Below are 15,993 nucleotides of genomic sequence, written 5' to 3' on the forward strand. Positions count from 1 at the left end.
AGAGATGACATGGCTCCCAATGGAACTTGCAGTTCTACTACAAGCATATAACACATGATAAAAAGGAACATTCCACGATTATTTACGAACATATTGTGCTGAGTGAATGGATCATTTAGATTTTAGATATATTATCATTAAATTATTGTAATTAAAGTAAAAACATTACAAAGTTAGGATTACATACCTCTGTAGGAATGCTTTGATGATTTGAGCAACAAAGGCGACTGTATGTGTGATCTCTTCCTATTTGCCTTGCTAACTCCCTTGTTAAATCATGCATGATAATCTTGGTGCTTCCCGTTGACCGCATCAAGCCTCCCAAGTGGAAAGGTTGGGTGAGATTCTTATCCATCCAAATATAGATTAGTTAGCTATTGACTTTTTTTTTTGACTTATATGTGCCATCGACTTAAATATTATACATATTTGTAATTATCTATTGAAAACAAACATTACCGCTAAGTTGAATGAACAAAAATTAATCGACTTCAACTTCTAACAAAATGATATTTATAATGAAATTTCCATGCTACTTAACGTGAAATGAACATATTGACTAAACATAGCTTTATTGATTTTACAGCAGAGTAGCACAAGAAACGAACGGATAAATTGAAACTAGTGATGAAAGAAAAAGTAGGTGACATTAAATGTAAGCTGACAAATCTTACGCATACTGGATTTCCCAGGTCGTCGACTGCCATGATGTATTGGTCTTCCACATTAATATTGAAATCCACGCTGACACTTTCAAAGTCCACAAGGCATTTCTGATGAAGAATCTCAAGAGAGTCTTTGCCGCTGGGATCGAATCCTTCCAAAACCCTTACCGCCAGATTTTTTTCCTCTCCCACTAAGAAGTGGGCAACGTCCAAAAATGCTTCTTTCTCCTTGCTTTCAAGAGATTGATAGCTTTGTCTCAATACCTTGTCCAGAACGTTATCCGGCTTTTCCTTACGGAATTTCTCCACCTGCCGCATCCAGTAACTTCTGTCAATGTTCCCACAGAAATATCCAGCTAAAACTTTCAAAGCCAAAGGAAACCCACCACACAGATTCACCAGGTCTTGGACCAAGTCTTCAAAGCCTTCTGCTGGTCCGGGGCGCTGGAAAGCATGCAGACAGAACAACTTTTGGCTCTCTTTTACATTCAATAATTTCACATCATACAAAGTTTTTATCTGAGAGCACGAGGAAAGCAATCCTCTGTCACGAGATGTAACGAAAATCAAGCTACCCGATCCCACAACGTCCCTCACTACGAACAAGAGATTCTCCATTTGATCAATGTTATCTACGCCATCAAAAATTATGAAAACACGGTAATCAGCCAGACGACGTCTAATCACGCTTCTTCCTTGACTGCTGTTGTTAATTGACAGATATGGCTGAGAACCCACAAGTTCAGTTAACAGATTTTGCTGCAAAGACGGCAATTCCTTTTTACTCACATCTGAAAGGAAACAACATCTACTGAATTCGAAACGCTTTGTATTGAAGAGATGTCTGGCTAGTGTTGATTTTCCCGATCCGCCAGGTCCAACGATTCCCACAACCTTGATATGACATGATTCAGTTTTATTCAGAACTTCATTCTCAAAATCCTCCGCTGCTCGGTCGAGTCCTACAGGGTGCCTAGCTACATCCAGTGCCTCCCTTCTCACATCTCTCAGCACGGTATCTTCAATTTTATCCATAAGGTCTCCGAGGTCGCTGAAATATTGCAAATAAAGACAATTATTTGTCGAGTTCTATTTCATATTTGGACAATACATTTTAAGGGCTCATATGCTTAGATGAATAATCGTGAATCAGATTTTTAAAAATTCAAAAATACATAGTGCTCACCGTGCGATGTTTCAGTCAGTTGGGTTTCTACAGCGCATTAAAAATATTGACATTTTTTAATGGTTCATCTACACCCTAATCTCTTCTAATAGAGCTACTTTAATACCCTAGTTTTATATTCATTTCATAAGTTTTTACCATTGAATTGTATAGAAAGTTCCATTTCTTGGTTAAAAATGTTTAAAAGTTGAAGTTGACTTAATTTTTTCTTTAGTATGTAGAGTTTAAGTGCGGCCACTCAATTGTGATGTTTAACATATTAAAGATAATTCTGGAGCATATTCTGAGTTGATCTTAAATTACAATCTCTTTATTATTTAAACTCATCTGTTATATCTGATTTAAAATGATTCATCTAAACATATAAGACATTCAAATTTTTTAAGCATGTCAGTCTTAAACATCACACATTCAAGAAAAAATGAAGTTCAGGAAAAAATGAATTGACTATGATTCTTTAACACTTTTAACTTAAAAATTAAACCTTAATATATGATATTTTAACAATTGATAATAAACATGAAAACCTTTAGATTCAGAGCATCCATAGGATAAAAGTCTTACTCTTTATCCATGCTGAACACCAGGCCAGAAATATGTGAGACCTTGTTGAGCGCATTTTCCCATATCTGCAACTGTTGGGGTTCAACCCTTTGGCGGATTCTATGATTTTGAAAGGCCTTAGCATATGCTCCACTCCCTGTATATCGAAGGTCTAAAGGCTGAACGCCGTAGAAAATAGGGATAACTTTTGCATTATCACAGGCCAATATCCAAACTAGCTCATTCAAGCACCAAGCAGATTGAGCATAAGTCTCAGAAAAAATACAAATATGAAGGGATGCACTTTTAATGGCTCTCTCAATTGCAGGAGATAAAGAATCACCTGTTTGTAGCTCTTCCACATCCAAGAATACACGCAGTCCATACTTTCTAAGATTGCGGTAGATGAGACTAGCAAGGGTTTTCTTTACGTCAGGTCCTCTGTGATTTATTGTAACCTGAAAGCTTTGAAAACCTTGATCCATAATGAAACCGAAGTATAAACTGGGGTGGAAGGCACATGAGGCCTTGGGATTGAACTACAGGAGACTCTAATTACAATAAAGGATGTCTGAAAGTTTTGCATTGACACATCTAGTACAAGGGGAAGTTACATTTGTAGAGTGAAATTTAATTATTTAAATAAAAAAAAATTTCATCTCTTTTTTCATTGATCTATGGACAATAAAATATAATAAATTAATCTGGGCACTCTTCTCTATTGATTTTCACCAACAATTCATAAATTCTGTTGGAATAAGTCACTAGTTTGTTGCACCAAATCTGCTATTCTGTTTAACAGTTGACTGCTGCTCCCTATTCTCTAGTCATCAGTTTTGTAGGACTGTAGTTAACCCCACCACATGTATGCACAATTGAATTTGTCTCCAAACACATGGCAAGGTTGTTAAGTGAAGTGTTAGTGCTGTCACATTAGATGATCCACATGTAAGCTGTAAACAGCTAGAAGTCCTCTATTTATAGAGGTTATGTAATTGGTTGTTGGTGTGCAGTCAGATTAATGAAATAATTTTGTTATCTGCTGTCACCATGTTTCTTTATAGTTTTAATTTTCAATATATTCTAGGTGCATGCTAATCTCTCACAAAAAAAAGTACCAAAGACAAAAGAAAGTCAATTTTTTTTTTGCCCAAATTCATGAAAACTAGTGGTTTTTCTCCAAATATTTCGTTGTTTTTTACTACAGATTACGCAGATCACAAATGCTGAAATTTTCAAAAAAATCAAGATATTAAATTCTAGGCTAAAATTTAATATCATTGACTTCTATAAAGTCTTGTAAACACCCAAGTGAGAGGCCCTTGAATATTCTCTTGGATATTCTCAAGATACTCTGAAGAATGGACAATTAAACTTTATTTTTGAGACTAAGCTTTCATTAATTAATTTCTAAACAGATACAGAGAATTTTGCTGAACTAAGATTTTATCAATTTTAACTTATTTTTTTATAGAAAAAACAGATTTACGCTTTCCTTACATAAATAGATTCAAACAGAAAACTACAAGTGAGCTAATAATTTGGTATATTGTTTTGATACCATGCGCGTTACTCGGCAGTTGGCCGATTCACTGCGATGGATGGATATAAAAGATAGTGAACATTGAAGTTGCATAACGACAATGGAATCCAGTAGCATGCTATAATATATTCTTTCAACTCGACTTTGATTTAGTAAAATGAATTATCTGAACGTTGAATTGCTATGAACTTCGCAGCAAATGCGTTTTGCAATTTCTGTGAGCGTTCTGCGATAAATATCGAAATAATCCTGATGTTTAACGCTAAAAGGAATCTAGGAATTTCGTTTATTTGACCCGTTCTGCAGGAAACATTGAAATAAGAATGATATATTTTGTATAAGTATGTGTTAAGGCAACATTTATCAAATATTAATTAATATTTATATTCAATGTCACGAAACATACTTAGTATGCGTATCGGAATGCGATGACATTTTCCACATACCCAAAACAAAATAGTCAATTTGTGTTATTTCATGGATAATTTTATATGATTATAGAGAAAGTAACTGTTTGGACAACATGGCCTTGAGAAATTACAACTTCTTCTCCGGACAAAATATGTCCCAGAAAGTAATTTGAAAGTGATTTAGAAATGTTACCAACAAAGGAAACAAGTGAATCTTTGACAACATCAACTGCAAAGATAATAGACCTAGTACCATTCGTTTGAGGGCAATTGGAAGAGAATTTGGAGAGACGAACAATACTTAAAAGTCAACTCAATTACAAAGATCATTCTGATCATAACTAACATCAGGAAAAAAATTCAAACCATCATGGATAATAGTTTTTTATTAAGTTAAAATGATAGTTTATGAGTAGTATGTGAGTACTCAATAGTGTTCGGTAGTAATATAGCATCTCCAAAATGGGAACCCCTTCATAGTCTACTTCTTGAAACCAAGATCTATCATAAACATATAGAATGACTTCTCTAGATAGTGTTTTTGAATATCCACTTAAAATAGAAAGGAAACAAATGAAGTTTGAACAAAGCTTTTGGTCACATGGTCTACCTTGTAAGACTCTACATTAAGTATTACCTAGAGCTTCATAGACTTAGACTTTATTGAACAAAAGAAGAACGAGAAGATAAGGCAACCTCACAAACACAAAATAAATATCACTTGAATCTTCCAAAGGGTTGAAAGAAGAAACCCATTTATGCATAGAAAGGATATTTGAATCTCATCACCAAGGCCCACCATCAAGCATAGCCAATAAATCATTGTCGCAAACAAATCACCCTACCTAAGAAAAAACTAAGAGCAAAAGGACCTTAGGATAAGACTAAAGCTCTATTCCAGTACCCTACATGAAAGGACGCCATACCTCTTGGAACAAAAAATTTAGATGAAGAAGAGAATGCTAAAAGCCAAAAATTCTACAAATTAAGATACACTAGAAAAAATGGTATAATTATACATATAATATAACAATTTTATACTATAAGCCAAGGTAGAGTTTGTACTATAACAAGATTTGGCTTTGTTACTCTCTTATTTAATATCCCTCCTTAGGAAAGTTGTAGATTATGATCTAATATTGTCATTTAACTTAACAATTTTGTATCTTTTCTCTCTTTCATCAAAAGCTTAGATTATTTACATTAATAGTTTAGTTTTGGGTTAAATAAAATGAATAGTTACCTAATTAGTTAAGTAGTTGTATTCTCATAAATGGTTATAAATTGAAATAATGGATTTGTATAAGCCAATGTTAATCAATGTGAAGATTTATTGAATGTAGATCTGACTCGATCCCAATTATCATTTTAATAGCAATGTTTTTGTTTTTGTATTCAATCTACAAATAATATAGCATATAATCTTGTATTTTTGTATCTGAGCAACATACAATGAACACACAACTATAATAGGAATAACTAACACCATAATATGGTAAAATATGATAAAACTTTAATGTTTGGAATTAGAGTTTATGGTCCTCCACTTCTATTAAACCTATGACATTTTATTCAAAAATTATACATGTAATATGAAGAAAATGCAAAAACTAATTCCTACGCAAGAGTTGGTTTCTTATTTTAAATAAGATAGTAGTTATAAAATGTCACAAAATTTTTGCCAATAATTGTTTCTTTTTTCTTTTCTTTTTTTGGTTTGAATTTTTCAAATTTGTAATGTACAAGTGAACATATCACTCAATTTGTTTGTCTCTAGTCTCTCACCAAATATCTTTGAAAATTATATGTCAACAATTATGCTTTCCTTATTTCTTGAATATTATTTATTGAGCAGTTGAGGAGGCATTAGACATTCTCAAAGGACATGTAGCGTATTTAGAGGAAACATATTTTATAAGCATACACATTGGTGGTTTTTCTTGCATAGTACTTGAGGAGGTGTTAGACACACTCAAAGGAGATGCACACTTTCAGAGGAAAGGAATCTCATGTGTGGAATTGGAGGAGACATTAGTCACACTTAGAGGAGATTTATTGGTATGGTAAATTTGGTATTTCTTGAGCAAGTGAGGAGGATTGGTGAAGACACTTCATTAAGGAAAAACCCTTGAAACTTCAACTCTTGTTTGTATTAATGTAATAAAGGGGGGAATGTTGGAGTAATTACATTAAGAGTTTAGTTTTAGACTAAATAAAATAAAATGTTTCCTAAATTGTTGGGGAGATATAAATATTACCTAAATCGTTGGAAAGTTGTGTTCCCATAAGTAGTTATAAATGAGAATAATGGATTTATATAAGTTATTATTAATAAATATAGAGATTATCAAGATCCAACTAAATCCCAATTATCATTTTAATAACAATATTTTTTAAGCATACATAATCCATTTTCCACAAATGAGATATCACTAGAAATCTAGTTCCAAGCCCATCGTATTGGTGCAAGTTATTTTCTATGTTGATGTTTTTTATGGTTTTTTCTTCTATTAAAGTCTAGAGTTATAATTTTGACTCTAGGAAACCTGTCTTGAGCATTTGATCTACAATTTGGGAAAGCTTTATATCATTGGAAAAGACTTTTTGAGATATTTCTAATGACGCTAGTTGCTTTTCTCGATTATTCTCCAGGCACAGTCTATTCAATTCTTTGCATTTCTTCATTTTGGTAGATATCTTGGTTGTTTCATGTTTGGGGATCAATTTTCTTGACTCAAATGATTCTTCATAGGTTGTATTATCTATTATATTAGCCCTATGTCTCTTCTAGTCTTTGTAGACATCTATTTTATGCATTCTTGTAAACACACTGATATAAAGTGTTCTCTTTCTTCTGTATTTTTGTTTCAATAATCTGTATTTTTTTTCCCTTTTGATTTGAGAAGTGTCATCTAAGGACACTCATATAGGTTTTTCTATTCTCAAGATTCAGTATATCTTGTGCCTTGTTGTACATGCACTACTCTAATGAAAGTTTAATGGGGGGTTGATGTTTTGCCTTTTTTTTACCATCTTCCTTTCTCGAGTGAGTATTCTTTTTGTGAAATTAGCCTCATGATGTATCTAAGATTGATCACCTTAGTCAACAAATATGTATTCTTTTGTGCATCTTGATTGTGGTTCCTTGACATGCAATTCTTTTGGCAACTTTTCTAGTTTCCTGTCACATCACCCTTCACAAATATGGATCTCACAATTGAGCTCACAACTCCCAAAAACCCCTATTTTCATATAAGGTATGTTCAATTTGGACACAGATGAAATTTGAGGCAAAACAAATTGTTCCTAGATCGGGAATGCTTCCTTAGGCTCCAATTTTATTATTGCACAAAAAAATTGTAAAAGTATTTTTTTAAAAGGGTTTTAAAGAATTATATTTTTAAAAAAATCCCTTTTGAAAAACCACTTCTTTTTGTTAAGAAAGTTATTACCTTTTTAAAAAAAAGTCATGCAAGGACACATGCATTTGTGGTATAGTTTTTGACATCAGAACGGATGCAGGTACTGGTAGGGTTGCAAAAATAATGTCATCATCACTTTCTGGGATAAAATTTGATAGCCTTCAACCCATCATCCACTTAATTTGTTTTATCCTAAAGAGAAGTCTGTGGTTTTTTTAAGATATATTGAGTATATGTTATCAAAATTGGTCAAACAAGATACCATTGAAAAGCTAATTTTGGGCCCATCAAATCCATGGAGTTTATTTTGGAAAATATTTTTAGTATGGTACCTAGTTTTACCATTGAAGCTAGTTGATCCTTCTTCCTTTTTTGGGATCCCAATTTTCTCAAATTAGCTCCAATTTTTTTTATCTAGAAGAAGTGTTGAAAAGGTCTTCTCAAGAAATTTCTACATTCTATGAAATTTTAATCAAAAAAATTTGGTACACATTATACTCATTTGAATCTTTTTTATTCTTCTCATTGTAACCTTTCTTTCTAGCTATTGTGATTCATTTATTTCATTATGAGGGGTATTTTCTAGCACTTCTAACCCCACATAACTATCACACATGAAAAACTTTGATGACACAACTTCTCCATTCAAAAGGATTATGCTCATGTTTAGATGAAATGCAGATAGTTTTATAGATGCCCTTTGAGGTCATACAACATGGGAACAAGATGAATGAGGCCATGAGGCTGATTTCTTTGCAGGTATTTGATAGTTTACAACTTTATCTTGATGGATGTTCTACTCCTTGAGATATGTGGACTAAGCTAGAGGGCTTATTTGGTACTATCAATGAGTTTAAGGTGCTTCAGATAGAGGAAGAGCTTACATCACTTATACCCCTGATGCTTTTCCCTCTATTGAGGACTTTCTGATGAAGTTTAAATAATAAAGATCTTTTTTACATAGTTGTGGGAAAGTAAAGACTAATAAGTAGTGCATTTATCTAATTTTGTCAAAGCTTCAAGGAAGCTTTCAAATTTTCTGTTCTACCTTCCATTCCACTATGGATGCTTTGTATCCCATATTTAGCATGCTCACATTTGAGGTATTTTGTGATTGGTTGACTAGAGAGAAGGTCAATCTTACACTTTTGGAATATCTAACAAGATAAAAAAAACTAGGCATTAGTTGCTTAGTCATCTATAGTGAAGAAAAAGTAGAAACTAAAGCCAAAAATAGATTCATCTAGTACTTAGAGTTCCTTGGAGCCACCTCCTATATTATATTTACAAAAATCCACTCTAAATGGTAAAACTTCTAAGTCTAGTGAGTCTTCCTCTAAGACTCAAAAATTTATAGGTCATCCTTGTAGTTTTTGTATCAAGGAAGGACATCCATTTTCTAGGTGTTGGAAACATCTTGAGACTTTAGGGGAGGCTCTGTAGTAGCATAATATTGGCTCTCTAAAGACACCACCTCCTCCTTCTAGGAAAGGACATGCTCTTTCTCCATGATCTTCTCCCACTACTTGTATTATTGATTCAAATACTTCACACTGTATGACACACTTACCTTTTTTGGTTACCTCACTCACTCTAATTTTTACTACATAGATTGTAGTTGGTGACTCTACACAACTTTTAGTTTGAGGTTCTAGCACTATTTTGCTAGAATGTAGTTCTCTATAGGATGTTTTGATGGTTTTGACTATTTCTACGAACCTGTTATGTGTCTATCAGATTTTTCATTCTAGCTCTCATAATCTAAGAGCTGAGTTCTTACCACATGATGTGTTTATTCAAGACCTCCATGATCTTGACTTGGTTTTTGCTACTCAAAGTGTTGATTTATAATATAATTTATGTCTCTTTTTTAGCTTCAAGAGCTCTAATTCTGCAAGTGTTTCTCCTATTGCTCATGTAGACACAGTGCACAAGCTTTGGCATGAGAATTTTGGTCATATGAACTACATAATCTATGTATGTCATAAATGAGTACATAGGAGCTAGTGATTGGGCTATCTTAGATCTCTTGTACTACTAGTTTTTGTCAAGGTTGCATGCTTGGAAAACATCATCGAGATCCTTTTTTGACAAGTTGATTCTCACATATTAAGGCACCATTAGAGTTGATACATAGTGATATTATGTCATTCCCCACTCCACCTTTTCTAGGTGCTAGATATGTGCTTACCTTCATAGATGGCTTCTGTAGATGCACATAGGTGTACTTCTTGAAGTACAAATCTAATGTCTTTGACTAATTTTGAATCTTTACTTAGACATTTGTGGTGAAGAAGTTTGGTATTTCTATTAGGCATATACACACTGATTATGGTAGGCAATATGTGAATCAATCTTATAGATATTTTTGCACTAAGGCTGGTGTACAACATCACTTCACAATTCCCCATACCCCTTAGTACAATGGGGTTGTTGAGAGAAAGAAACTAAAATTATGGCAGATGGTCAATTGTATGATAGAGTCTTGAAATATGAGTCCTTCTTTTTGGGTTGGGGCTATCAATTCTACCAAATATTTTCAAAATAGGATGCCTCACAAGGAATTATGGAATTTCAATCATGCGGAGGCTAGGACTCATGTCAAGCCTGATATTTCTAGATTCTTTATTTTTGGTAGTAAGGCTTGGAAATTTATTCCAGATGCTCAAAGGAAATCCATGGAGAGGAAGGGATAACCACTCACATTTTTTTTCTACAATGAGGATGTGAAAATGTATAGGTTATTTGATCCTAATTCTAGAGAGGTCTTGTTATGATGAGATGTCTAGTTTGATGAGCATTATCCTTTGATGGAACATCCATGACCGGTTTCTCCCTTGTTGCCTAGTGGTTTCTCTTCTTCTCTACAATATTATTTATCCTTTGAGGAAGACCTTGATGATAATTCACCTTCCCCTCCTTCCCTTATTGTTTTGTGAATGCCTAAGCAGTCTCATGATATTGTTGATGTAGGTGGACCTATGGTAGGAGATCCTTCAGATTCTCATCTCACTTGTTCTTCGACATCTAGTATTAGATAATTTGGTCATGTCATTTCAGATGATCCATAGAGATTTTCACAGGTGATATGACACTTAGATTGGGATAGGGCTATGGATGAGGAGTACTCTTCTTTGATGAAGAACCAAACTTGGGTTCTTCTTCTTCTTCTGAAAGGAAGAAATTTGATTCAGTCTAGGTGGGTGTACCATACCAAGTATGTCATGGATGGCTCTATTGATAGGGACATGCCACATCTTATTACAAAGGGATTTTCATAAGTGGAGGGTATTGACTACTCTAAGACCTTTTCTTCTATTTCCAAGATGAATTCTATTTTCCTTTTGCTCTCTCTTGGAGATTCAAAGGGATGGAAAATATTTTATATGGATGTGAAGAGTGCCTTTTTCACGGAGACCTACATGAAGAGATCTATATGGACCAGCCTAAGGGTTTTGTGTAGGACTGGTCTATGGTGTATAGACTTTAGAGGTCCTTGTATAGTCTCAAACAAGCCCCTCAAACATTGTATGAGAAGATAGATTCCTTCTAGCATGCATCATACTTCACACACTGTGATTTTGATCCTAAAGTGTATATTCAATGTCATGGGGTTGGTTTATTGATACTTGTGCTATATGTTGATGATCTCATTATTATAGGAAGCTCACTCTCTATGATTTAGAGTGTTCAACGAGATTTGAGAGAATAATTTGAAATGATAAACCTTGGACTTCTACACTATTTTTTTGGCCTACATGTTTTTTAGTCTTTAGATGGGATAACCATACTTCAATAAAAGTATGCTCTTGACAAGCTTCAAAGATTCATCATGCTTGATTGTAAGCCTTCTCCTAAACCTTTTTAGTTGGGTGTTGTTTTATCCATCACTTACTCTACTCCTACATTGGATTCCACTTTATGTAGATAGATTGTGGATTTATTTTTTTGTAGCTAATGCACATACATCTTGATCTTTCCTTTGCGATTAGCCTTATCTCTAGATTCTCCCATGATCCTCATGAGGGCCATTGGCAAGCTACCAAATGTATTTTTAGATACATTTAGAGTACTACATGGTATGGAATTCACTATACATCAGCAGATCCTCACATTGTTTGTTATAAAGAATCAGATTGGGCCAGTGATATTGATGATCAGAAGTCTACTTCTGGCTTTGTGTTTTTTTTTCTTGGTTCTAGTATTATCACATTGTCTTGCAAGAAGTAGCATGCTCATGCATTATCATTGATAGAGGACAAATATAGGGAAGTTGTGCTACCTAGGTAGGAGATTTTATGGCTTTGGCAGCTTATGACAGAGTTTGAATTTCCCCTTGATAGTTCCACCTTTCTTTGGTGTGACAATCAGTGTGCTATACATATTTCCTACAACCCAGTTGAGCATCTCTAGGCCAAACAAATTGAACTTCATATTCACTTCATCAAAAATTTAATTCAGGGTGACTCTCTTAGATTGGAGTATGTTCTTAGTGCTGAGTAGGTTACAAACATCTTCACTAAACCTTTTGTATCACTGTTGTATCTTTAGTTATGTTTTATGTGTGGGGTGAAGGAATTTGTCCTTGGGGGATCTCAATGATGAGTCCTTCCTTCCTTCTTCTTTTTTTAGCATTTTTCTATATCTTTTTGGAGTAGGGTTTTTCCCACATGGTTTTCCCTATTTCTCAATTTTCTAGATATTTGGTTGTGTTAGGTACCTCATCAAGTCTTTTTGTTAGGACCCATTTATGCTTTTAGTATTGCAGTTTTCTTAATTTTTCATGCATTCTTTGTAGTTGCATTATTGCTAATCTTAAGGGGAAGTGTTAGAGAAAAGGATTAATTCAATTACATTGATTAAATTACCTTTACTCTTTTCTTAAGATTTTCCTTTATGCACATGCATTACGATTTAGTAATTAATACTTAATTATTAAATGCCATTTATCTCCTAGGGTTTCCTTTTAGGTTTTATGATCTCCCTTTATAAGGATTGATCCATTGTATATTTTTACTCGTTCTTTTTGTCTGATAATATAATCTTGCATATTTTCAAACCTAAAGCTTTTTCTTCTCTTGTATTTAATTCTTTTTGATAGGTTCTTTCATCCATGTGTTCTACTAGATATGTGGATTTGTATTGCCAAAATCCTTTAGGAACTAAACTAGGATTGAAGAATTCCAAGCTGTCAGAATTGTCAGGGAAAATTACTAAATTTTGAGGCAAAGAAATAGTCTAAAAAAGGAGAGTGACTTAATAATTAGAGACCAATTAGAGACTAAATCTTATACAGTGAAGCATTTCTACACCTATAAGGAAATATTTCATACTCAAGCAGTTATAGCCAAGGAAAGTATTTCGCTTGATGAAAAACCTTGCCAGAAGAGCCTTTAAGAGATCAATCTCAAATAGAATATGAGTAAATAATGTATGAATGATGTTATTGGTTTTCATACCTATGGGTTTGCTAGAGACAACTTAATCCACCTTAGTTTCCTTGATATAATTATGCTAGAACTTTAAGAGGACATAAGGTAATCTCACCCAAACATGAGAAACATTGATGGATCTTGAAAGACACTCATGAGTTAGAGAAAGATGGGATGTGAATCATGTGTCCACTCAATAACTTGTAAGATATCATCAATATCTACATTGTCCATGAAAACAACAAAAAAGAAACCTCCAAAACAAGGGTACATTTCAACCATTGCTACAACCAAAGGGACCAAAGAGTGAAGATCTAGAAGAATTACAGTTTAACATAGAAGGCAAGAGGAGGTAGAGTGTGTAGACCAAGCCCTGACTAGAGAAATAATATCAGAGAAATAATATATATCAATTATCTAAACCTATTGGCCTAGAGGTAGAGATATAAGAAATAAGCTAACAAATTGGGGTTCTTATCTTTTGATAAAGAAGACCATATTTCTTTAAAATAACAAAACATGAGGGATGGTGATGGGGAACACTATCTCTAGTAAAGTCATTCGGGTTAGGAGATAAAATCCCAGAGCTACTAGCAACCACCCTTGTCAAATACATAGGTTTAGAAGAAGGTGTAGGCACTAAAGCCCGAAGGGCATGATATGGGAAACACAAGTCCTAGAAAAATGATTTCTATCTCAAAAATGATAGAAATTAAATCCATTACTAAAACACAACTTATAGAAGAAAAACATGTTTATTGGGTAGGATAGAAGCCTCCAAAAAATACAGAACTTCTAGTAGAAAATAGATTTTCTCAATTATTATTTACATGTACATATAATCTAAATGAACTTAGATTCTATAATTTTTAAAATATGTTAAGGAAATATAGTATTTGAACAACATAAAATAGTATTAGTTAGTTTAGAAACGGAACAAGATTAGAACAATAATACATATATAGTACAACTAAAAAAATTTAAAATGTCGTGCGTGCTCTCTTCCTGATTTTAGGCAATTCTATTTTATCTTTTAAATTAATTATTTTGGCTTTGCAGGCAATAGACGATGATACATATGTTAAGCTGTGAAGGAAAAATTTAAAACAGCCTGTTTGCGGGATGCAGAGTGGTTAAGAACAAGGCACGATTGTTTAAGGCGTATTTTAATAAAGTGAAACAGAAAGGATAGCGGATAAGAACAGCCAAGAGAGTCTAAGGCGTTTATGATTAATATAATTTTCTATTTTCTCTTTGCAAGTTTTCGGCAGGCAGCTGGGTATAAAGGGAAGCCAAAACCCCGCGGGTTGGCAGGGTACACAATGTTGCACGATGTAGGTGTAACGTATCAGCGGATGAAGGAATGCGCCATGCATACTATAAAAGGCGAGGCTGTGGGAAGCAAAATGAACACCAAAGGAAGCTTTGGGCCTGTGTTAAAGCATGAGAAGAATCATGAGTACTAGTGGAAAAACTCTGATTGGTGCAGTTGGCATTGTCGTGGCGCTCCTGAATACCAACCAAACATCGGCAGATGTGACCATTTGCTGAAATCGGAGATTCCCACTGTGTTTTGGACGGATACTTCTCTGTCCCGAGCAGTGTGAGGAAACCTGCCAGGCGGACTGCCAAACCTGCAAGGCAGTGTGCAGTAAGTGTGACTACTAATGAATTATTCTGCGTAGTTATCAGTATTTATAAGGTTTTGTGCCGGATTAACCCGATAAAATAATGTGTTGTGTTGTGATATGAATATTAAATCCGTGTGATTTTTGAGTCAAACTCGATGAAGGCTGTGATAAGCCGGGCGGTGTATGCCAGGATCCTCGCTTCATTGGAGGAGATGGCATCATGTTCTATTTTCACGACAAGAAAGATCAGCACTTCTGTTTGGTTTCTGACTCGGACCTTCACATCAATGCCCACTTCGTCGGAAAGAGGGGAGAGGGCATGCGAAGAGACTTCACGTGGGTCAAGTCCATCGGAGTTATTTTCCATGGAACTCACCACCTCTTCCTCGGAGCCAAGAACGTGGCCACGTGGGACGATTCCATCGACCAGCTGGACATTGCTGTGGATGGCAAATCCATTCTGCTACCCCAAGAAGAGGGAGCTTCTCTATCTTTCTCCCCCTTGAAAATGAATATCACTCGCCAAAACCCTAACAACGAGATGAGTGTTGAAGTAGAGGACAAGTTTAGGATCAGTGCACAGGTTGTGCCCATCAGTCCAGAGGAATCTCGGGTGCACAAGTACGGAATTATCTCTGACGACTGCTTTGCACATCTGGAGCTGAGCTTTAAATTCTATTCCCTGAGCCCCCATGTGGCTGGAGTTCTTGGGCAGACATACGCTGCAGACCACAGAAGCCCCATCAACGTTGGGCTGCCAATGCCAGTGATGGGAGGCGAAGCGAAGTATCTGAGTAGCAACCTGTTCGCCGCCGACTGCGAAGTTTCTCGATTCGGAGGAGGGGGAGAAGAAGAGAAGAAGAAGCACTTGTCCATACTCGACCTCAACTGTGCTGGTCAACCGGGTGGTAGTGGCATTATTTGTCGCAGATAGACATAATGAGATACATACGCAAACTGTAGAAGCTTAGTGTGTGATGTTTAAGCCATCTTTTGACGGTTTAACACTTTTAGTGTTGGAATGAAGCTTAGTGTGTGATGCTTAAGCCATCCGCAAATGGTGCATGTGTCACATACTGAATGCCGCATCGACAATAATAAGCTTCCATGAATGTTGATTTCTGACAATGAAAAACCATCGAAAACATTAATCCTTGTCAT

The 15,993-nt window shown here is 34.9% G+C and overlaps 2 protein-coding genes and 1 pseudogene across 2 annotated transcripts in view; 1 reads left to right on the forward strand and 2 right to left on the reverse strand.

Moving 5' to 3' along the window:
* The window catches only part of LOC149558634 (disease resistance protein RML1B-like), a 29,593-nt gene extending 26,714 nt beyond the window's left edge, over positions 1-2,879 (reverse strand). Inside the window, exons 1-2 of the mRNA XM_089830977.1 lie at positions 2,416-2,879; positions 675-1,716 (exon numbers count right to left, since the gene is read on the reverse strand). Of these exons, the coding sequence (XP_089687103.1) occupies positions 675-1,716; positions 2,416-2,879 (1,506 nt within the window). The remainder of the gene's footprint in view (positions 1-674; positions 1,717-2,415) is intronic.
* A 1,776-nt stretch (positions 2,880-4,655) lies between these two features.
* Positions 4,656-4,724, reverse strand: LOC149558635 (small nucleolar RNA SNORD36; annotated as a pseudogene).
* Positions 4,725-14,186: 9,462 nt separating this feature from the next.
* On the forward strand, positions 14,187-15,766 carry LOC149558636 (uncharacterized). Its single transcript, XM_089830978.1, has 5 exons — positions 14,187-14,191; positions 14,312-14,362; positions 14,463-14,660; positions 14,761-14,852; positions 14,994-15,766. The coding sequence occupies exons 1-5, from the start codon at positions 14,187-14,189 to the stop codon at positions 15,764-15,766; spliced, it is 1,119 nt and encodes a 372-aa protein (XP_089687104.1).
* The last annotated feature ends 227 nt before the right edge of the window (positions 15,767-15,993 follow it).

Source organism: Cupressus sempervirens, chromosome 5 (assembly GCF_028749045.1).
Source record: "Cupressus sempervirens isolate cs-2001-9-10 chromosome 5, ASM2874904v1, whole genome shotgun sequence".
NCBI lineage: Eukaryota > Viridiplantae > Streptophyta > Pinopsida > Cupressales > Cupressaceae > Cupressus > Cupressus sempervirens.

Bases quoted from the DNA above. Each gene is read 5' to 3' on its own strand.
- LOC149558636 (XM_089830978.1), top strand. The intron at 14,363-14,462 runs GTATTTTAATAA...TCTCTTTGCAAG, and splicing joins AAGGCACGATTGTTTAAGGC to TTTTCGGCAGGCAGCTGGGT. The intron at 14,853-14,993 runs GTAAGTGTGACT...AACTCGATGAAG, and splicing joins AACCTGCAAGGCAGTGTGCA to GCTGTGATAAGCCGGGCGGT.